Source organism: Budorcas taxicolor, chromosome 5 (assembly GCF_023091745.1).
Source record: "Budorcas taxicolor isolate Tak-1 chromosome 5, Takin1.1, whole genome shotgun sequence".
NCBI classification, from domain to species: domain Eukaryota; kingdom Metazoa; phylum Chordata; class Mammalia; order Artiodactyla; family Bovidae; genus Budorcas; species Budorcas taxicolor.
Genome location: NC_068914.1, coordinates 163,080,203 through 163,103,289, shown reverse-complemented (window position 1 = coordinate 163,103,289; position 23,087 = coordinate 163,080,203). Strand labels below are relative to the sequence as shown.

Here is a 23,087-nt window from a genome sequence, read left to right as displayed (position 1 = left end):
GAGTCTCTGTGTACCGACCGACCTAGGGGCTCATCTTCTGACATCGTATCTTTTTGTCTTTTCATGCTGTTCACGGGTTCTCAAGGCCAAAGGACGGATGTGGCTTGCGATTCCCTCCTCTAGTGGACCATGTTTCGTCAGCACTCTCCACCATGACCTGGTCCGTCTTGGGTGGCCCTGCACAGCATGGCTCATAGCTTCATTGAGTTACACAAGGCTGTGGTCCACGCGATCATTTGGGTTAGTTTTCTGTGACTGTGGTTTTTGTTCTGGAGCGCACTGACCGTGTGTGAAGTTCACAAGCAATGGCAAATAGGGAAGGCTGAAGGACAGTGAGGAGTATTGATACTTTGCAGCTTCCGAGCAGGTTGATGACCCTGACTCTGGGAAAGATTGAGGGCAGGAGGAGAAGGGGGCCACAGAGGATGAGATGGTTGGATGGTATCACCGACTCAATGGACGTGAATTTGAGCAAACTCCTTGAGATAGTGAAGGACAGGGAATCCTGGCGTGCTGCAGTCCGTGGGGTTGCAAAAAGTCAGACATGACTGAGTGACTGAACAGTAACACCCAGAGTCTGGGCAAAACACATGCCCGTCCTTTCCCTCTCCGTGGTGAGCAGAAATAAAGGGAACAGCGGGACCCACGTGGCTCACAGGGACCGTTGGGTCAGAATCTCGAACAGTTTAAGGGCCAGGCCAGCCACGTGGAGTGCAAATAGCACTGCGTGTGACCTTGTGAAGGGCCTTTCTCTTGTGATGGCAGGGATGGAAAAGGGCTTCCAGAAAGGACGGAGAGTAAGGCTTTGGATAAAACCGTGCTGGTTTCCAAACGAGTCAAGCACTCAGCTGTCCAGCCTTCCAGGATCCTCAGCTTGGTGCAGTTCTGCACTCGGGCATACTCTCTCTCCCGAGAGGCCCACTCTGGTGCCCACAGCCTGCCTGCCACAAGGGAACCAGAGGAGGCCCCCTGCTCCTGGCAGATGCAGGAGCGCAGGACGGAGTGGAGCTCTGGGCCAGCAGTTACACAACAACCGGGAGCCTTCCAGGACCCTCGCTCCGTGCCCTCATTGAGATGCAGGAGGCAGTCCTGCTTCCCTGGCTTCAGTGCAGTTCTGCCGGGCTTTTGTTCCATCTGTGAATAGTTCTCACTGGACGCCAAGGCACAGTGACTCAGTAACAGGAGCCCATCACCCAGAGACCAGTGCTCCCGCCACCAGAATCAGCACGGAGGTAAGTGCGTGGACAGCTGGGAACCCCTTGGGTGGGGTACATCTGTGATCTCTTGTCTGGTCACCACCCGGGACCTGGGGTAGCCGGCACATCAAGGGATTCGTGGATGCAGCTGCCAGTGGACAGTGAGATGTTGCGGGGAGAGCCCCAGTTTAGCAAGGTGCCTAAGTCCCTCCATGAATCTGGAGTGGTCAGGGTGGTTTTACTGGGAGAGTGATTCTATTCGCTTGCGAAATTAAGTGCTGGTTTTCTTCTTTAGATTCACAGTACTTCCATACGTATGATATTTCTTTTATTGAAAACAAGTATTTAAAAAACTTTTCAAATACTTTTTAAAACACTTATTTTTGGCTGTGCTGGGTCTTGGTGGCTGCACGGGCTTTTTCCAGCTGTGGCGCCTGGGGTCTGCTCTGTAGCTGCGGTGTGGGCTTCTCGTTGCAGTGATTGCCCTTGTTGGGGCGCACAGGCTCCATGGGTGTGGCTCATGGGCATAACTGCCCCTTGGCGTGTGAGATCGTCCCGGAGCAGGGGCCAGATCTGGCATGTGGACTCTGTACCAGTGAGCCATCAGGGAAGCCCAGACAAGTGTTTACTAAAAGTCACTTCTTTGGGAGGTTTTCAGAGTAATCAAAGTGTAATTTGTAATCTTATCGCACATAAGGACGGGGCTGCGTGGTGAGTGCTGTGCTGCGGCTGCTCACGCCAGCTTTGGCTCCAGCCGGCCCATGGCCCGCGAGGAGCAGTGCCGGGAGGGCCTGGCCTACGACCGGATGCCCCCGCTGGAGCGCGGGAGGCCAGACGCCGTGGGCTACGCCCCGGACACCAAGCCCGGCGACCTTCAGCTGTCGTCGAGGCTGCCCCCGTGCTTCAGCCGCAAGACGTGGGTCTTCTCTGTGCTGATGGGGGTGAGTGCTCCCCACCAAGGGGCCCCTGCCTGCGTGTGGCTCCCGGGGCCCGGGCCACTGCTGCGTCTGAGAGCCTCACGGGTGTGACGTGCTCACTTGCTCGTGTGCTTTCGATTCTTTCCCTGGTGGCTGCTCTGTGTCCCGGCCGGGTTGGGACAGTCTGGGGCCCATGCTGCCCGTCGGCCAGGTCCCCTGTTGGGCCAGGGTGGCCTGCACGGCCGTCACCTCCTGGGGGCTCTGCAGAGATGGGGAGAAGGGGCTCCGCTCTCAGGACGGGCCTCTGGCAGGGTGAACAGCGGAATGGGGTCCTGAGGCAGGAGGCCAGGGCCATGGGACAGTGAAGACCGAGGGGCAGGGCCAGCAGGGAGCTGGGGGCAGGCCCGGCGGACCTTGCCTGGGGTCCTGGGACATCCCTTTTCTGACAGTTTGCGTAGGCACTTGGACAATAGAGAGAGCCATTTTGGCCTGAGCGAGCACAGCCACCTGGGCTGGCCGCTGGCCCAGCTCTCTGTGAGCAGGACCTTGGGGCTCTGTGTGCCCAGGCCAAGACCCAGGATCCAGGCTGCGCACTTGCCCCTCCCTGGGCCCAGGCCCTACAGGCTGGCCCTGCAGCACCCCGGTGGTCCTGCCTGCCCTCCCCCACACTGCGACCCTCCCCACTGAGACTGGAACCCCCCACTACGTGTGTCTCAGAGGAGTCTCCTCCCCCTGCCCCCGTGTGGACGCCAGCAGCTGGTCAGCCTCCTCTCATTCGCGGGGGCTGGGGCTCTGTGCCTTCGGCCACAGCTCGTGGTCCTGCTGTCTGCTCCTCCCTTGGAGATGTACCGAGGTCCCCTCTGTCCCCGCACCCTCAGGCCCCGTGCTCCTACTCCACGGTGCACGAGGCCCCCTATCCAGACCCCGGGTCTGAGAGACCTCTACCTGAGACCTCCACCCCACGGCCTTCCCTGTGGGGTGAATTTCCACCTCCGCCTCCTGGAGCAGGACAGGGTTGTGCGCTGGGCGCCGTCCCCAGGCCCACTGCACGCATTGAGGTGAAGGCGTCTGGGAAGCGGCACCGCTGCTTCTTGCTTTCGGTTTTGACAGTCTCCCGTCCCCCTAGTGAGTGTTGAGGCCCACAGCCTGAGCCTGGGGGGGTGGGCAGCTGTTGTCCTTCAGGAGGGCGTCAGGTCCAGCAGGATCCAGGCGTGGGTGCTGTTAAGACGTGGACAGAGGGCGGGCTGTCCAGCCACCTGAGCTTCAGGCCCGCTGGGGCCTCTTGTGCTCGTGCTGTCCCGCAGAGCTGCCTGCTTGTGACCTCGGGGTTTTCTCTCTACCTGGGAAACGTGTTTCCTTTGGAGATGGACTACCTACGCTGCGCTGCAGGCTCGGTGAGTAGCGGCCCTCTGTCAGCACCGAGCTCTTGACTCTGAGATCGACCCGTAGCTGTTGCTCACTTCTCGTTCAAAAAACCCTCTCTCTACTTTGGCTTCTGGCACTTCTGAAACGGATGAATGAAGCCAGCCTGCCTTCCTCCACCAACTCCAGGGTGAGAAGCGGCCCTTTGATTCCTCACAGGTGGCTGCGTGCTGCTCTGGGCCGTCCCACGAGCCGGCAGGGAACCCCCTCCATGGTTTGGGGGCTGCACCTGCCCGCCCCAGAACTTGTGCCTGCTCTGGACTCAGAGTGCTGAGGCCCAGGGGAGAAACAACTGCACGGAGAAACAACCAGTGACCTCTGGCCAGCTCGAGCACGGGGCATGTTCCCTGGGGTCTTGGGGGGGGGGCCCTCGCCCACCTGCTCCAGCCCTGTCAGCACTCCCAAGTGTCTGAAAACTCGAGACCGACATTTCCTTCCCCTGTACCCGCGCAGGGTGCCCAGCCTCTGCTCTCTTAACGAAAACCTGTTGAAAGAATTCCACTCACCTGCTGCCCTTCTCTCTAGAACCTCCTAGGTGGCCCTTGCTCTTCACCACTGGAACAGCCCTGTTTGGGGGTCACAGTGACCTCTGACCCAGATGGCTCCAGGGCCACACTGACCTAGACAGATGTCCCAGCAGAATCATCAGGGGTGATGGGGTGGGGGCGGGTTATGTGGTCCCACTGGCTCCTCCCCTGGCCCAGCCCCCATCCACCTCCTGCCAGGCTCTGCCCCCGCTGCTCCCTCCAAGGCTGGGGGACCCGGGGCTGCAGCGACACTGGCGTGGCCCCCAGCCCCTCCCTGCTGCCCAGGCTCCCCTTTTCATTGTCCTCGGCCCTTGGGAGGCCGCGGTGGGAGCCCCCGACAAGGACGCCAAGGGGCCCGGGGTCTCCTGGGTAGCTCTTAGCAAGCCGCGCCTGGTCTCGGGTGAGAGGAGACTGCATCTGCTGCAGGCGCATCTGGCTAGGAGTCCTCACCTTCAGGTGTCTTCCCGTCATCCGAGCAGTCAAAGCTGTTCCCAGAAGAATTATTTCGAAAGACCCAGAACCCTCCAGCTTTGAGCAAGACCCCTGGGCAGAGGGGACATGCCTCGGGCCCTGCAGGTTTTCAGAACACAGAGCGGCCAGCGGGATGCTCACCCACTCTCTCTTTTCAGTGCATCCCCTCAGCCATCGTGAGCTTTGCCGTCTCGAGGAGAAACGTTAGCGCGGTGAGTCCAGCCTTCCGTCTGCATAGCTTGAGGGCGGCACCGGAGGCCCCAAACTGCAGGGTGTGCTGGGGGGACGGGCCCAGGCTGCCCTTGGGGCACCCCCTTCTTCCTGCCCCCATGAGGACAGACGGGCCGAGCTCACAGGCACCCCCGCTGATGCTAAGTGCCTGTCCTCAGGATGGGTGGTCAGTGCCCAGGAGTGAGGTTGAGCCTCACACAGAGGTGAAGGAAAGCCTCCCGTCTTGTCTTCCAGATCCCCAACTTCCAGATACTGTTCGTGTCCACGTTTGCCGTCACCACCACCTGCCTGATCTGGTTCGGCTGTAAGCTTGTCCTGAACCCGTCAGCAGTGGATGTGAGTCCGCAGAGAGCCATGCAGGCTCCCACGGCCGCAGGCTCCGAGGGCTCGGCCCCTGCCTGGTCTGCTCGGCCCCGTGGGCCTGGAGCGAGTGTCGGCGAGCTGTCTGCTGGGCAGCTACATAGGGATGTGTACCGTGGCTCTCGAGTCTGAGAATCCCACCTATGCTGCTGGAGAAAAGCACTGTCTTCAGCGCTTTCCTTGGTGTCAGTGGATGGATTCACTGATTTTTCGTCTCTTTCACGACAGTTCTTAAACGTTCAGTTCAGCCGCTAAGTCGTATCCGACTCTTCGCGACCCCATGGACTGCAGCAGGCCAGGCCTCCCTGTCCATCACCAACCCCCAGAGCCTGCTCAAACTCATGTCCATTGAGTCGGTGATGCCATCCAACCATCTCATCCTCTGTCGTCCCCTTCTCCTCCCGCCTTCAATCTTTCCCAGCATCAGGGGCTTTCCCAGTGAGTCTTAAACAGGGTCTTACACATTAGCAGTGCATAATAGTGTATTTTGTTAAATGTGTGATGCTGCTGACTAAAGTCTCATTATTACTTTATTTTCTGCTAAGAAAAATGGAAGAGCCTTGTTATTTAAATCACAAGAAAGCAGAGAAGGATCTCGAGGAAACAGGACCTGATTAGAGATGCCACTGCTCTGTGTGTAACAGTGAATGCGTGTCTTTAAGATCAGGAAAAGGGTGTGGAGGCCAGAGACACCCCGGCCAGGCGTCTGGGCGAGAAGGTGACAGACGCTCGGGTCTGATGGGAGCCTGTCTGCTGCCTGTTCTGCAGGAGACGATTCTCTGCTTTCTCGACGTTTGATCATTAAGTGCACGTAGCAAGGTTGTTGGGTGTGAAAATCCACGTAAAACAATTATTTATGCCAGAAACAGATATTGTTGAAAATGTTACTGAAATACAGGTATTACTTTATGAAATACAGTATCAGGTTCCTGGGCATAAATGCAGCAGAAGGTCTGGAGACTGTAAGAAGCTGCAAAGCCTCACTGTAACTGTGATGCTTCTTCACTAAGGAAACCCTGTGTGGAGGTGCCGCCAGCCTGTGGGCCCACAGGCAGGCCCCAGCAGGTCCAGGTGGTGCCGAGGGCCAGGGTGCAGCCCCCTTGAAGTTCAGGTGGGGGTCTCCCCACCACTGCACAGCTGCCCTGCCACGAGAGGATTTCCAGGCAAAGGCCTGGAATTTTTAGGTCCTTTCGGAAGAGGTGCAGACCTCAGAGACACTCACACGGTGACCAGGCAGCGTGCTCCTAGCAGCCCTGTTGATGGTGGCAGAAATCCCAGACCAGAACATAATCCAGCATCCATCACCCAGGACGGTGCCCCCCACACAGAGTGGATGGAGAGACTGAAGATGCGCGAAGCTTTGCGCACACATTCTCCTCCTACCCGGTGGCCTCCCCCGGGCTGGGCCCCAGTGCCCACTGTTAACCAGACCCATGGGCCCCTGCACCTCCAAGGTCCAGCCAGGCCACGTAGAGGATGTGACGCTCAGACACCTGAACAGACGGGAGGACCCCAGGACCACGAGGTCGGGACCCCCAGTATCCAAACAGGGTCACATACAGTGAAACAGGAAGCCCAAAAGCCCCCCCGTGAGGCCACCAGGGTGAAGGGGCTGCTCCCCTCCCCCTTCTCCCTGCCGAGCAGGAGCTGGACTTGCCCCTCCCCCGGGGGAGGCCACGCGGAGCTCCAGCAGAGCCTCTGCTGCCTCCGTCCCCTCACTCCCCGCCCAGGCTGCTCGCTGTCCTCCTGGGCGCTGCCTTCTTAGGGAAGGGCCCAGCTCCATGGCCTCCAACTCTCCCCTCAGCAAACGAGGCCAGCGTGGCACGTCTCTGTGGGCTCCTTGGATGCCCAGAGGGGCCATGAACCCAGCTGACACAGCAGGGTCCATCCTCCCTGTGGCTGGAGGCCACCCGGTCACGCAGCCTTCCCTGCACGTGGCGTCTCCAGCCACTGCGTTGTCCCATCTGATGACTGTGGTGTGGCTTCCAGTTGCTACAGGTCACCCTCTGATCACTGCCACTTCTGAAGCCCTCTTCCCAGGCAGGTACCCTCCTGGACTTCCTTTCTGTCTGCTGGCTGCTCCCGTCCTCAGCTTGTCCTGAGTTGGGTCTCTCCGTGGTCAGCGGCTCGGGCTGCCCCACGTGTGTCAGCCGTGCCCCCACCCCCACAGGCTGCTTGGCGGCCTAGGCGAAGCCAGGCTTGTCAGTGTGGCTTCATGACTTCAGCTGTCTTCCTTCTTCAGAGTCGACCGCTCTTAGTTCCGATATGTTAGAGGATAAGTTTGCTGAGCTCCTCAAAAAGTACAGCTGAGATTCTATTGCGATCAGTTGAAGTTTATAGAGTAACCTTGTGAGAACTAACAGCTTTGTTGTGTGACGTCACCCACCAGGGGCACAGACTGTCTCCCACTCACAGCATCGGCCCTGTATCAGGGTCAGAATGTTCCTGTATTGGTTAGACAGTCCTACATAATTCACGGGCGTGTTGCTAGTGCACAGAGAAGCTTCTGATTTTCCTTTTTCCCCTTTATTTTCAAGTATTAGAGACAGAAGAATTTGCATGCACAGTGCAGAGCATTCCTGGGTGTCCTTTATCTAGTTGCCCCAGTGACAAGCATCTTACGTTGTCACATCAACTGACGGCATGTGTTAATTTAGCCTTTGTTGAAATTGGAGCCATTTTTAGAAATGGGTTCTCATAAGTGGACTCTGTGTCCAGAAGCTGTGCTGGACCCCCGTCCTCCGAGCTTTCCTGCTGGTTGCGCTCGTTGCTCTGTGTAGGTCTCTGTGTCACCCACACAGAACAGTTTAAGTGCCCTGCTCAGGCGACCCCTCCAGTTCCTTTGTCTTCACGGCTTTGGCCAGGCCTTCTGGCACCTTGGGCCTGTGTCTTTTTCCCAGTTTTAAATGGGCTGGATCTAAGCTTGCCGTGTGGTTTCCTCTTCTTCCTCTCTGGCTGTGCCGCCTGCAGACTTGCCAGTTGCCTTGAGGGCTCGCCCATCGTGGGGTGTGGGCTTGGTTGCTCTGCGGCACGTGGGAGTTCAGTTCCCCAGCTGGGGAGCGAACCTGCATCCCCTTCCGTGGAAGGCAGCCTCTTAGCCACTGGCCTGCTAGGGCAGCCCCTCCACTAAGTGTTTTATACATAACTCTCACCAAGTGAAAATCGTGTCTTCAGCTCCCAGTTTGCTGTGAGTTTTCTGTTTTAAAAATACAAACCTGTGCTGCTGGTTCTTGGACTCGGAGGTGCTCTGTCCTCACTTAGTTTATTAAATGCACCAATTTTTCTGGTGTTGAAACGTTCCTTCCTGAGATTAGCTTTACCTCATCACAGTGTATTATTTTCAGTGTCTTGATGGGCTGACCAGCCAGTCTGGTGGTTAGGGTTGTTCATCAAGTTTCCTGAGTGAAATGGACCTATATTTCCTTTGTCTGGTGTTAGAACCAAGGTTTTCCTGTCTCATAAAATGAACGCAGAAGCTCTTACCTCTTTTTTGCTTTTTTGCAACATCTTGACACGGTGAGAAGTCACTGCTTCTGGAAAGTCTGATCGAACTCACCTGTAAAGTCATCTCCATGAAGACTGTTGGTAAGGGGACGTCTTTCATTATTAGTATTAAAGTTTTCTGTCTGCCGTGGGGCAGCTCAGTCAGTGCACCGCAACTACTGAGCCTGCGTGTTCTAGAGCCTGAGAGCCGCACCAAGAGAAGCCACCGCAATGAGAAGTCTGAGCACCGCAGCTAGAGAGCCCCTTCTTGACTCCCCTAGAGAAAGCCCACCCACAGCAGGGAGGACCCAGCAGAGCAAGAAACAGAAAAGAACCGAACTCGGGCCCGGGCACTAAAAGTGCCAAGTCCTAATCACTGACCGCCAGGGAATTCCTGATGGGTTGGTTTTATCAGTTCAGTCCAGTCGCTCAGTCGTATATGACTCTGCGACCCTGTGGACTTCAGCACATCACTTGTCCATCACCAACTCCCAGTTCAGTTCAGTTCAGTTCAGTTGCTCAATCGTGTCCGACTCTTTGCGACCCCATGAACTGCAGCATGCCAGGCCTCCCTGTCCATCACCAACTCCCGGAGTTTACCCAAACCCATGTCCATTGAGTCGGTGATGCCGTCCAACCATCTCATCCTCTGTCATCCCCTTCTCCTCCTGCCCTCAATCCCTCCCAGCATCAGGGTCTTTTCAAATGAGTCAGCTGTTTGCCTCAGGTGGCCGAAGTATTGGAGTTTCAGCTTTAGCATCAGTCCTTCCAGTGAATATTCAGGACTGATTTCCTTTAGGATGGACTGGTTGGATCTCCTTGCAGTCCAAGGGACTCTCAAGAGTCTTCTCCAACAACACAGTTCAAAAGCATCCATTCTTCGGTGCTCAGCTTTCTTTATAGTCCAATTCTCACATCCATCATGATTACTGGAAAAACCATAGCCTTGAATAGATGGACCTTTGTTGGCAAAGTAATGTGTCTGCTTTTTAATATGCTGTCTAGGTTGGTCATAACTTTGCTTCCAAAGAGTAAGTGTCTTTTAATTTCTTGGCTGCAGTCACCATCTGCAGTGATTTTGGAGCCCAGAAAATAAAGTCAGCCACTCTTTCTACTGTTTCCCCATCTATTTCTCATGAAGTGATGGGACCAGATGCTATGATCTTCATTTTTTGAATGTTGAGTTTTAAGCAAACTTTTTCACTCTCCTCTTTCACTTTCATGCAGCGGCTCTTCATTTCCTGTTCGCTTTCTGCCATAAGGGTGGTGTCATCTGCGTATCTGAGGTTATTGCTATTTTTCCCAGCAATCTTGATTCCAGCTTGTGTTTCATCCAGCTCGGCATTTCGCATGATGTACTCTGCGTATAAGTTAAATAAGCAGGGTGACAATATACAGCCTTGATGTACTCCTTTCCCGATTTGGAACCAGTCTGTTGTTCCATGTCCAGTTCTAACTGTTGCTTCTTGACCTGCATACACGTATCTCAGGAGGCAGGTCAGGTGGTCTGGTATTCCCATTTCTTGAAGAATGTTCCACAGTTTGTTGTGATCCATACAGTCAAAGGCTTTGGCATAGTCAATAAAGCAGAAGTAGATGTTTTTCTGGAACTCTCTTGCTTTTTCTGTGATCCAACAGATGTTGGCAATTTGATCTCTGGTTCCCCTGCCTTTTCTCGATCCAGCTTTAACATCTGGAAGTTCACGGTTCACGTACTGTGGAAGCCTGACTTGGAGGATTTGGTCATTACTTTGCTAGCGCGTGAGACGAGTGCAACTGTGCGGTAGTTTGCACATTCTTTGCATTGCCTTTCTTTGGGATTGGAATGAAAACTGACCTTTTCCAGTCCTGTGGCCACTGCTGAGTTTTCCAGATTGGCTGGCATCTTGAGTGCAGCACTTTACTACAAGAGTTACTCCAGGTATCTCTTGACTTCCTACTTTTGCATTCCAGTCCCCTATAATGAAAAGGACATCTTTTTTGGGTGTTAGTTCTAGAAGGTCTTGTAGGTCTTCATATAACCGTTCAACTTCAGCTTCTTCAGCATCACTGGTCGGGGCATAGACTTGCATCACTGTGATGTTGAATGGTTTACCTTGGAAATGAACAGAGATCATTCTGTCATCTTTGAGATTGCACTCAAGTAGTGCATTTTGGACTCTTGTTGACTATGAAGCCTACTCCATTTCTTCTAAGGGATTCTTGCCCACAGTAGTAGATGTTATGGTTTTATATCACTCAGTTAAATTGACTTGGTGGGTATTGTGTGAATTTAAGCACAGGCGTGGATTCTTGTAACCGTCAACAGTCAGGATGTGGGTCAGCCTGTGACCCCCAACAGCCTGGTGTTTTCCACCTGAGGCAGCTACACACACAACTGCTGTAAACATGGGCAGGCTTTGGTGTAAATGTAAGTTTTCATTTCTTCAGGGTAAATACCCCGGAGGGACCAACTGCCGGGGAAGCTTGAGGTCAGGGTTGGCAGACTACAGCACAAGGTCAGTTCCAGCCTGTGAGCCAACAGTGGTTTAAGAACAAAAACCCACAACCAAGAAGGAAAAGACTTGCCTGGTATCTGACTTTGGACAGGAAATGTTGCCCAGACTTCAAAGAGGCCACTAAGCCCCTTCATGGGACTGTCTGTGTTCACTGGATGAAAGCGGAGAAGCCAAGTTTATAAACGTGTATGTTTTCCTTGGGCAGATCAACTTCAATCTGATTCTGCTGCTGCTGCTGGAGCTCTTCATGGCGGCCACGGTGATCATCTCTGCGCGGTCCAGCGAGGCGCACTGCAAGCAGAAGGTGGGTCCAGCCTGCGGCAAGGCTGCACCACAACCCAGCTGCAGAGCGAGGGGTCGATGGCCCCAGGGAGGCAAACACAGGGATGCAGACCATCTCCTCCCTCGTCTGATGCTGACCAAGCACCTTCCCCACCCTGAGTAGTGCCACAGACAGAGCCAAGTCCACCGAAAATATCACCTTGTAAACTAGGACTCCAGCAATCACACATTTCCATGTGCAAAGAGAAAGTCCATGTTTGAGCTTCTGCTCTCAAGCCTGAAGATCCAGGAGCATCACCCAGAAGCTCCCATTTCAGACCGTCCCTGGAGCGATGGCCTGGACACGGCTGCCCCTGTAACGGGGTTTGTTTCTTTACAGGGTTCCATCTCTGAGAGCAGCAGCGTTCTGTATGAAGTGACATTTCCTGCTCGGGTCCTGAAATCCTACTCTGTAAGAAAGGCCTCTTCCCCTCTACTTTGCTTCGTGGAGTGGTGGGGGCAGGGAGTGCGTGATAAATACGGGACGGGCATGTCCGCGGCCACAGGCGCCATGCTGGTCGCCAGTGCACCCATTACTCTCAAAGTGTGTCCACAGATCACATGTTAGTTGTGTTTTAAGCCCTTTCCAAAATCTTTTAGTCCACTGGTTGTATTACTGAAAGGCCTGTTAAAAACCTCCCAGCCTGAGTACAGATTACGGATCTGTCTCTGTAATTCTGTAGCTTTTCACCATAGAGTTCTGGAGCCTGGTTTTAGTAGACACGACTTTAGAATCCCTTCCTTCTGCCTGTCCCTCCACCCGCCTCCCCGCGTCTCTCTTTAAACCATTACAAGCCACTCTCCATAGTCACGGCTCCTGCCAGGACAGTGGCGCGTTATCTGCGCGAGCTGCCTCCTGTCCCTGTCTCCCGCCGAGTCTTCCCCTCTCCTTCCAGCCCTTTCTTTCCTCACGTCTGGGTGGCCTCTGTGCAGCGTGTAGGGGCCGTGCAGACGGAGCCAGGCCACCCGGAGCCAGGCCACCCGGAGCACGACTCCTGCCGCCTTCGTATTTATGTATTTCTCTGTGTTTTTCCTATTTTCTGTGCCTTTCCCACTTTCCTTTGAATGGGTGGAAGTTTCCTCCTTCCTTTCCCCCAGATTTGGGTTGGAATGCACATTTTCAATATCCCTTTGGAGATAATCCTCCATGTCACTGCATGGAGGGGGGCGCCCTGCTCCTCGGCCCTGAGCTTGCAGGAGCCACCCCACCTGCCTCCCGGGCCCCTGGGTAGCCGCCCCCGGCCCAGGCGATGCTGACCCTCGCTGTCTGCCCGCCCCCAGGTCATCGAGGTGGTTGCGGGGGTCTCGGCCATCCTCGGGGGGGTCATTGCTCTGAACGTGGACAACGCCGTCTCGGGCCCGCACTTCTCGGCCACATTCTCCTGGATCTTAGTGGCCGTGAGTATGCCGGGTGGTGCCCGTGGGGGTGGCCAGCTTCTGAGCTCAGCTTTGGGCAGTCAGGCAGGGTCGCGGTGGGAGGGCCGGGGGCACCCAGGCTGTTTGGGACCAAGGAATAAATGAGTCAGGCTGTTAGCTTAGCTGATTTATGTTTGTTTGTATTATTTTCCCAGGAAAATACTTGCTTTATCATGCTATATAATTCTGTAGTGCACAGCATCCACATTGTTCACATTTTGGAATGACACACGTGCGTCGTTTTACACCGACGGCAGCTACAGCACAGGCTCAGTCGGGCAAGTGCTTGCTGCTCGGTCGCTGCTGTAGACGGGGACTTTCACCCTTGTATAAGCAGGTCTCAGTTGGCTCACATAGTTTAATGCTGTTCGCCACTGAAACTGGAAAGCACCCTGTGGAGCACCTGGCCCCCGGCCCAGCCACCCTGCGTCTGTGCTGCGCCGGGGTGCCTGGATCCCAGTCCGCTTGCGGCAGTTACCAGGGTCCCCTGTGCCCCGAGTCTGCCTGCATCGTGTGACGCCCCAGCCGCACAGTCCCCTGCGCCCTGTGCTCCCACACCGGCCGTGTGGCTGCTGCCTTCACCGCTGTGGCCACGTGGATGGCTGGCGGGGTTTGGGCACACCTGGGCTCAGCAGGCTGTGTGGGTGGGGACAGCGAGGGCGCCGGCGCCTGGTGGGGTGGCTGGGTGTCCAGAAGGCGGGCCCGGGGGTTAGCGGCCTCGAGGAAGTTCCGCCCCGAACTTCCCCCTGCCTGGGTCCTGGCTCTTTCAAATGAGTGGAACAGGCCTTGATTACTAACAAAGCGGCAGGGACGCTGGCCCAGTAGAGGCGCCCCTGTGGTCAAGGCATGACATGCAGTGGCGGTGTCTCTAGGGCCCGAGTCTGACGGCCCGCCCTGCTGATGGCCCAGAAATGCCAGGGGCGAGGGCCAGCTGAGGGGACCCAGCAGACGAGAAGGCACAGGCGAGGGCCAGCTGAGGGTCCCTGCAGAGAGAAGCACGAAGCTCCGTCCTCACCTGGACCCTGAGCCGCGAGCAGACCCAGCTGGACCAGGACATGGTGGGCGTGACCGCAGCTGGACACAGACCCTGCCTTGCACGCAGCGGCTGTTGAGTCCCTGCCACAGCCCCAGCACGACGCTGAGTTGGGAGGGAACAGGAGACAGGCGCTTGGTGTTTGGCGGGGCGCCCACCCCCCGGCTGGCCCCCAGCCTCTGTGGCGCTGAGCGGCGGGCCGCAGGGAGCCTCTGCCCTCCAGCCCCAGCGGCCGGCTCTCCCGGCCACCAGGACGGCCTGAATGAGCACGGGAGGGCACATGTGGGGCCAGATACAGGCTGTCAGCTCTGAGGCCTTCTCTTTCCTCCTCTCTCAGTGTTTCCCCAGCGCCATTGCCAGCCACGTGACGGCGGAGTGTCCCAGCAGGGCTCTGGTAGGTGACGCCCGGCTGGGCCCAGGGGCCTCCTGAGCAGCCCGCTGGCCTGAGCGGGGTGGGGCGAGCACCGAGGGGCGTCTGCAGGGCCTGCAGGAGGGCTGGGCGACTGTCTGTGGAAATAAGCAGCCGCGGCAGGTCTGGCGTGAGGGTCGGGAGAGATTCCCGGGACTCAGCAGAGGCAGCGTCCTGCCCCGGCGTGGATATTGAATGCCGATGGTTGAGGCGTGAGCGTCCGAGCTCGGCCGACTCCTGGGGCCACGTGGCTTGTTTTGGGAGGTCAGGGGAGCAGGTTGGAGGGCATGGGGAGGAGGCCATAGACCATTAAGTGCTGTTTTATGAAGAGAGTGAATTGTGCGTCAGTTGAGAAAACAGCACCCAGTGCGTTTTGACTCAAGGGGCACACTGAGCACGGAGACTCAGCAGACACCCCCTGCCAGCCCAGGCTGTGCGGGGCCCTGATCCATGCTGGCGGGCGCCGGCCTCCCCGGCGCCCGCCCCGCTTCCCGCCAGGTGGAGGTGCTGATCGCCGTGTGCAGCCTGGCGGCCCCGCTGCTCTTCACGGCCTCTGGGTACCTGTCCTTCAGCATCATGAGAATCATGGATGTTTTCAAAGACTACCCGCCAGCCTTCAAGGTCTGTGTGCTTTTGTTTTAATTAAACCCTTAGAGACACGGTGCCGCTGAGCTGCTGCCCAGGTTGGGAATGACTGCCTTCACAGGCGTGTCTCATTTTCTCAGCCCTTTCTACATTCGTGTTTTAGAGTCGCATTCATCCAGTCTCATGAGAGACCCCATTGGTTCCTGGGTAAGCTGATGGGAGTGAGAACCTCCTCTTTAAGGAGATTCTTGGGGGTCCAGTGTCCCCCCCACAGGCTCGGGCATCAGGCAAGGTTAGTCTCAGATGCCCTGGATGATCCCAGTAAGATAGTGTTCTGAGAAATTTCAAACATATCAGAAGAGTTGAAAGGTTACCGCAGTCAACACTGAGGTTCTCTGGTGGTTTGTGTCCGTGTGTGTGTGTGTGTGTGTGTGTGTGTGTGTGCTGACGGGTGGGTAGAGCACGCACAAGCATTGTTTTCTGGAAGCATCTGAAAGGGAGTGGCAGACGCCTGAGGTGGCCCTTGGCCTTCGATCCTCTGCACATCAGCAGTGAGGCCAGTCCCTGCGCAGCTGAGGCGGCCGGCGTACCAGCTCACAGCACAGCATCCCCTCGGACTGTCCTGAGAAGCCGCTCTGAGGGCAGCGGTCCTCGGAGCAGTGAGGCTCACCCTTGCACTCTGGTGTCTTCAGGTCTGGGCAGACCCCGCTCCCCGCCAGGCGCTGGCCTTTTGGAGTGCAGGCCTGTTGCCTGGGAGACGGCCCCTGTGGGTCTGTGTGCTGCCGCGTCGGCAGGAGTGAGTCCAGGAGCGCTGGCGCTGCCGGCAGGCTTCCCGGGAGCTGCAGCCCCTTGAGGGAAGGAAGTCCCAGTGCCGGGGCCTGTGGGTCAGCGCTGCGGCAGCTCGCTGCCTGGGCCACAGATGGGGCCAGGGTGTGCCCCTGTGTCTGCCCAAGAATCCGCCCCCCACGCCCAGGGCACATGCGCTGGCCGCTGTCCACAGCACGCTGCATCCCTGTTCTCTGGGCTCCCAGACACCAGCCCATCAGCCTCTCCCAGCAGGTGCTCGGGATGGCCCTGCTCACCTGGTCCAGGTGATATCATTCCTGCGGGGGTATCATCACTCCTAAGCCCGGTCAGTGGACAGAGCTGAGAAACGTGTGTACTTACAGATCCTGAATGTATATTGGTATCTCCAGTTCAAAATTTTACATGTTAGGGTTCCCCCAGCCTCTGCTATTTTATATTTGCCTTATTTTTCTCTTAGTCCAGAGACCTTGTTTCCTGGTAGTACTGACTGTGGTTCAGTTCAGTTCAGTTCAGTCGCTCAGTCGTGTCTGACTCTTTGCGACCCCATGAATCACAGCACACCAGGCCTCCCTGTCCATCACCAACTCCCGGAGTTCACTCAGACTCACGTCCATCGAGTCCGTGATGCCATCCAGCCATCTCATCCTCGGTCGTCCCCTTCTCCTCCTGCCCCCAATCCTTCCCAGCATCAAAGTCTTTTCCAATGAGTCAACTCTTTGCATCAGGTGGCCAAAGTACTGGAGTTTCAGCTTCAGCATCATTCCTTCCAAAGAAATCCCAGGGTTGATCTCCTTCAGAATGGACTGGTTGGATCTCCCTGCAGTCCAAGGGACTCTCAAGAGTCTTCTCCAACACCACAGTTCAAAAGCATCCATTCTTTGGCGCTCAGCCTCCTTCACAGTCCAACTCTCACATCCATACATGACCACAGGAAAAACCATAGCCTTGACTAGACGGACCTTAGTCGGCGAAGTAATGTCTCTGCTTTTGAATATGCTATCTAGGTTGGTCATCACTTTTCTTCCAAGGAGTAAGCGTCTTTTAATTTCATGGCAGCAATCACCATCTGCAGTGATTTTGGAGCCCCAAAAAATAAAGCCTGACACTGTTTCCACTGTTTCCCCGTCTATTTCCCATGAAGTTATGGGACCGGATGCCATGATCTTCGTTTTCTGAATGTTGAGCTTTAAGCCAATTTTTTCGCTCTCCTCTTTCACTTTCCTCAAGAGGCTTTTTAGTTCCTCTTCACTTTCTGCCATAAGGGTGGTGTCATCTGCATAGCTGAGGTTATTGATATTTCTCCCGGCAATCTTGATTCCATCTTGTGTTTCTTCCAGTCCAGCATTTCTCATGATGTACTCTGCATAGAAGTTAAATAAGCAGGGTGACAATATACAGCCTTGACGTACTCCTTTTCCTATTTGGAACCAGTCTGTTGTTCCATGTCCAGTTCTAACTGTTGCTTCCTGACCTGCAGACAGATTTCTCAAGAGGCAGGTCAGGTGGTCTGGTATTCCCATCTCTTTCAGAATTGTCCACAGTTTATTGTGATCCACACAGTCAAAGGCTTTGGCATAGTCAATAAAGCAGAAATAGATGTTTTTCTGGAACTCTCTTGCTTTTTCCATGATTTCAGCAGATGTTGGCAATTTGGTCTCTGGTTCCTCTGCCTTTTCTAAAACCAGCTTGAACATCAGGGAGTTCATAGTTCACGTATTGCTGAAGTCTGGCTTGGAGAATTTTGAGCAATACTTTACTAGCGTGTAAGATGAGTGCAATTGTGCGGTAGTTTGAGCATTCTTTGGCACTGCCTTTCTTTGGGGTTGGAATGAAAACTGACCTTTTCCAGTCCTGTGGCCACGGCTGAGTTTTCCAAATTTGCTGGCATATTGAGTGCAGCACTTTCACAGCATCATCTCTCAGGATTTGGAACAGCTCAACTGGAATTCCGTAACCTCCACTAGCTTTGTTCATAGTGATGCTTTCTAAGGCCCACTTGACTTCACATTCCAGAATATCTGACTCTAGATGAGTGATCACATCATCATGATTATCCGGGTCATGAAGATCTTTTTTGTACAGTTCTTCTGTGTATTCTTGACACCTCTTCTTAATATCTTCTGCTTCTGTTAGGTACATATCATTTCTGTCCTTTATCAAGCCCATCTTTGCATGAAATGTTCCCTTGGTATCTCTAATTTTCTTGAAGAGATCTCTAGTTTTTCCCATTCTGTTGTTTTCCTCTATTTCTTTGCACTGATCGCTGAAGAAGGCTTTCTTATCTCTTCTTGCTATTCTTTGGAACTCTGCATTCAGATGCTTATATCTTTCCTTTTCTCCTTTGCTTTTCACCTCTCTTCTTTTCACAGCTATTTGTAAGGCTTCCCCAGAGAGCCATTTTGCTTTTTTGCATTTCTTTTCCATGGGGATGGTCTTGATCCCTGTCTCCTGTACAATGTCATGAACCTCATTCCATAGTTTATCAGGCTAGACCATTTAGGTATGACCTAAATCAAATCCCTTATGATTATACAGTGGAAGTGAGAAATAGATTTAAGGGCCTAGATCTGATAGATAGAGTGCCTGATGAACTATGGAATGAGGTTCGTGACATTGTACAGGAGACAGGGATCAAGACCATCCCCATGGAAAAGAAATGCAAAGAGCAAAATGGCTCTCTGGGGAAGCCTTACAAATAGCTGTGAAAAGAAGAGAGGTGAAAAGCAAAGGAGAAAAGGAAAGATATAAGCATCTGAATACAGAGTTCCAAAGAATAGCAAGAAGAGATAAGAAAGCCTTCTTCAGCGATCAATGCAAAGAAATAGAGGAAAACAACAGAACGGGAAAGACTAGAGATCTCTTCAAGAAAATTAGAGATACCAAGGGAACATTTCATGCAAAGATGGGCTCAATAAAGGACAGAAATGGTCTGGACCTGACAGAAGCAGAAGATATTAAGAAGAGGTGGCTGTGGTTACTGCCCCCTTTATCTGACCGCACACACACATGCGCAGAGTGACGGCCGTTCCCGCCAGCCGCGCCTGCTGGGCAAGCTGACGGCTCCTCCACTCACTCGTTCAGGGAAGGAATCCTCTCTGGGTGGCCCTGCTGCACAGCTAAGTTTAATGGTTTCTGTTTGTATTCAGTTTGGGGCTTTGGTGCTTTTTCCCCTCTTGTTAGGACTTTTGAATATATAAAACTTCTACATGGTTCAAAAGTCAAAATCAACCCGAAGGCAAACTGAGAGGGGCTGTGGTCCCATCCACAGCCTCCCACTGCTCCCACAGGCAACCGTGTGTGTCTTTCGTTTCCTTCCTTCCTAGGGAACAGGCCACTCTAATCATACCTCTGTACCTTGCCTTTCTTTTTTTAAACTTAATTTATCCTGGTGCTTCCTCATCACCCAGAGGACAGATGCATTTATAGTTTAGTTGGATGTTGGCAAATCCCCTGGGAGGCTTCTGTTTTTCCTCCACTAGCAGTATGAGAGCACCTGTGCCCCATAGCCCGGGAGGGGTGTCCCCCGGGGCCTGTGACATGGCTGAGAGCTGGAGCCTCGGGGGGGCCAAAGCACGTGTCTGAACGCGCAGGTCAGTGAGGCCCTTTCCTCTGTCCTGGGCTCTGCCTTTCCCCTACAAGCTCGCCTGTGTCTCTCGCCCGTTTCCAGCGGGCTTTGATAACGCCGTCAACACAGGAAGCCCAGTCCTGCGTCAGACATGGAAGATGCAAACCACGGCCTCAGCTGGGCAGCTGCTCCGTTCTGCTTGCTGGTCTGTCTCGCGTGGAAGTTCTGTTGGTGTTTTACACAGTTAAATTTGTCCATGTTTTCCTTCATTGCTTCTGGATTTTGAGTCACAATTAGGAAGGCTCACACTCGTGTTTCTGCTGAAGTTTAGCCTGGAGCTTGGCGCGAGGAGTGGGCCCGGTCGGACTTTACTCGACTGGCTTGTCCGTGAATAAAAGGTTCAGCTCCTCTTATTAGAAAGCCCCTCTTTTTCTCAGTCATCTGAGACTCTGAGCTTCTGTCTGTCTGGGTCTCTTTCTGCCCTGACTGTCCTCTCGCAGCCAATCAATCTGTGCTGCTCTGCCCACCCCAGAGGTTGGCACCAGGGCGTCGCCACCTGGCTGGCTTGATGACGGCTGCCCTGCATCTCGGGGCTTCCTTGCTTCCGTCATTGTTTGTTCTTTTATATGAATTTTATCTTTTAGATTTTTAAGAAACACTTATTCATCTTGAGCTGCGTCGGGTCTCGGTTGCAGCGTGTGGGGTCCTTGCTTGCAGCCCGTGCGTCTCTCTTGTTCGGGCCTGCGGGCTCTCAAGTGCAGACTCGGTGGTTGTGGCACTGGGGCTGAGTTGCCCTGCGGCAGGTGGGATCTTAGTTCCCCAGGCAGGGATCAATCCAATGGCCTCTGCCTCGGGAGGCAGATTCTTAACCACTGGGCTACCAGAAAGTTCCTATGTGCATTTTAGAGTCCCCCTGCCTGACTCGTGTTGCGTTTTTAAAAAAGCTGGACTCACCCTTAAGTGTGCAGGTTAACTTGAGAGATGGTGAGTTTTTTTTTTCTTTGTCTTAATGTTTGGTTGCTTTGCGTTTCTGAGGCTGGAAGGTCACCCTGCAGTGTGAGGAGGGAGCCAGTGGTCGGTGGGTGTCTCTACAGACCCTAGGCCTCCTGATGTGTGGGTGGCAGCCCCTTCCCCAAGGCGTGCCACGCCCTGCTCCTATGGTACCGGGTGGACGCCTCCTCCCAGTAAGTCCAGGCCCCCCAGCTTCTGCTGGAGCTGGCCTGCTGGTCTTTCTTTGGAGCCCGTGTCCCTGTTTTACCTCCAGCTCTGGGCTTCCACTGGCGTCTCACACAGAGCTCGCCTTTGCCTCACTGGGCACTCTCCGGGAGGCCACAGATGGTTTCAGCGGCCCCTCTCTGGACCTGCTGGGGGGCCTGGAGGACGAGCCGGGCGGCACCGTCGGGGGCCTGGCTGCCTCTGTGTCACGTTTGTGCAGGTCTTCCATTAAGAAGGACGGCAGAGCTCAGACCAGAACTGAGCTCCTCAGCTCTGGCTCACTGAGACTGGGATCATTGCCCCGGCTGGTAGGGCCCCCAGGAATGGGAAGCTGGAACCACTCCCGCCCCACCCTCCACCCCCATCTCCCGCTCACCTCTTGCCCCCAGCAATCCTACGACGCGCTGCTGCTGCTGCTGATGCTGGAGCTGCTGCTGCAGGCGGGCCTCAACACAGCCACCGTCGTCCAGTGTGTGAGCTTCAAGGTGGGCGCCTCCTGGGACACCATGGGCGCACCGCCCAGCCCGCAGGAGCGCCCGGCAGCCGGGGATGTGAGTGACCTCTGAGCCCGTCTGGAGGGGAGGGGAAGGGGGGGGCTGCCTTCCTGGGACCCTGGGCAAAGCGACGCCACCCAGGCTGACTTCTTTCAAGACCTGTTGGGTCACTTTCTCTTTAAACAAAGAAAAATCTTGAAAAGGTGCAATACGTTTATACACTTTTTAAGCTAGCCAGGCAAACACAAGTCTATTGCTGAAAAGATATTATGGGCTGAGTACTCCCAGTCTTACTCTTATAAGTGAGCTGAGAGCTTGGCAGGCATCTTCTGGACCACAGGGCTCTCCCTTCAGCAGCCCGGCCGGGAAGGGGAGCCCGCCCCGCCCACTGCAGGCGTTTGTCCAGGGCCCGAGGCGGCGGCTCTGGGGACTCACGGCAGCCCTTCCACGAGGCTCACGGCCGCTGCACTCCGCCCAGGCCCCGCCCCTCGTCCCCGCAAGTGGACGCTCCTCCCGGGGTGCTGTCTGCTGCGGCTTTTGCTGGGCACACCCGCCCGCTGTCCCCCGGGTGGCATCATGCTCTGGGCACCTGAGGAGGCCTCTCTGGGCGGACTGGACACGCCTCCTGCCCAGCTGCTGCCTGGGCCCACCCAGCTTACTTACTGGCTGTGCAGCACATCCCAGCAGGGACCAGGGCCCTTCCGGAAAAACTGGGTTTAAGTGTAAAAAGAGGTCAGAAACACAGGCCCGTGGGTTTCTCACGGGGACACTGCGAGTCAAGTGGGGGCTGCCCTGCGCTCTGCACAGCGCCTCCTGGACATGCCCAGCGCCGCCAGCCCCCCAGCTTCACCCCCTGGACGCTCCTCAGGTGGTGTCATTTGGTGGTCCTTTTCACGTGGCTGTGGTCAGTCTCTCACAGGCACGTCTGTGTCCCCGGGCCCCACGTGAGGTTCACCTGGTTCTATATCAGGACGTCAAGGTGCAGCGTCAAGCCAGTGGGTCCTCTTGGCTGGTTCCAGAGCTGCTGGTTCTGGGGCTCAGGAGGGCCGATCTGGGCAGCGGTCCGCCCTGTTTGGTGACCACTGGCTGCTTCAGACGCCCTCCCTCCCAGGGGTCACGGCCCTGGAGCTGCCTTCACAGCCTCCAGGGCCAAGTCCAGCCTCGTGGTGGCGGGGGCATCTGTCTCCTCCCCCAGGAAGAGCTGGCGGGACTTACCGCTGCGCCCTGGAAAGTATCATTGCCCGTCTGCAGCACTTACTGAGCACCTACTGTGTGCCCAGGCTGCTCTGCCGGGTGCAGGATGTGGGCACGCAGGAAGAGGCCTCACAAGGCAGGTGTGGGTGCCAGCCCAGCCCCTGCGGAGGACAGGGTGGGGGACGTCTGGGAGAGTAGAGGGGCCAGAGAGGGGCTCGGCCTCCCCTGCTTCCCGCATGGGGCTGGGCGGCCCCGGACAAACACGCTGTCCCATCTCAGGTGCAGGTGGCCAGAAGCCCCCTGAAGGAGTTCGACAAGGAGAAAGCATGGAGAGCCGTCGTGGTGCAGATGGCCCAGTGACCACGCAGGGGCCGCCGAGGCAGGGCAGCCTGACGCCAGCTGCCTCTGAGCTGCAGCCCTGCCTGCCCCTCCCCTTCCTGCGGGCGCTGGGTTCAAGGTGGAGTTCTCTCATTTCTGTGGTTTAATTTTGAAATAGGCAAATGCTGACTGCTTTGTGCTTACTGAGGGGGGATCAGTTCACTGCTGCCGAGGTGGCCTGGCCGTAGGAGCCGCGGCATGGGGCCCCTGGTGAGGAAGGGCCGGGCCGGAGCCGAGCCCTGCTGGTGCTGACCCCTGGGCAGCCCCGGGCTCCAGGCTGCAGGTGTGCTCGCCGCGCCGGGCCTGGCCTCCCTGCCCTGCTTTGCTTTGCACCTGCTGTGTGCCCCGCCCTGCGTGGACCTTACCCATCTCCGCGCCTCCTATCCTCCAGGCGAGGAGGCAGCCTGCCAAGCCTCGAATCCCCCCCAAGGGGGCAGAGCTGCTTCCTGCCTGCCCACAGAGCCCACGGGGCTGCACCCTCAGAGCTACAGGCGCGGGCAGCCCCCACTCAACCCGTGGTGTCCCCATGAGAAACCCACGGGCCTGTGTTTCTGACCTCTTTTTA

General features: G+C 55.8%; 1 protein-coding gene across 1 annotated transcript; it reads left to right on the top strand.

The window, feature by feature from the left end:
• The first annotated feature begins 1,957 nt into the window (after positions 1-1,957).
• Positions 1,958-22,504, top strand: MLC1 (modulator of VRAC current 1). Its single transcript, XM_052640784.1, has 11 exons — positions 1,958-2,137; positions 3,418-3,507; positions 4,692-4,745; positions 4,999-5,100; positions 11,311-11,409; positions 11,767-11,838; positions 12,708-12,824; positions 14,213-14,269; positions 14,783-14,905; positions 20,846-21,007; positions 22,424-22,504. The coding sequence occupies exons 1-11, from the start codon at positions 1,958-1,960 to the stop codon at positions 22,502-22,504; spliced, it is 1,137 nt and encodes a 378-aa protein (XP_052496744.1).
• Positions 22,505-23,087: the final 583 nt, after the last annotated feature.

Bases quoted from the DNA above. Each gene is read 5' to 3' on its own strand.
- MLC1 (XM_052640784.1), top strand. From the start codon at position 1,958: ATGGCCCGCGAGGAGCAGTGCCGGGAGGGCCTGGCCTACGACCGGATG. The intron at 3,508-4,691 runs GTGAGTAGCGGC...CTCTCTTTTCAG, and splicing joins TACGCTGCGCTGCAGGCTCG to TGCATCCCCTCAGCCATCGT. The intron at 14,270-14,782 runs GTAGGTGACGCC...GCTTCCCGCCAG, and splicing joins AGTGTCCCAGCAGGGCTCTG to GTGGAGGTGCTGATCGCCGT.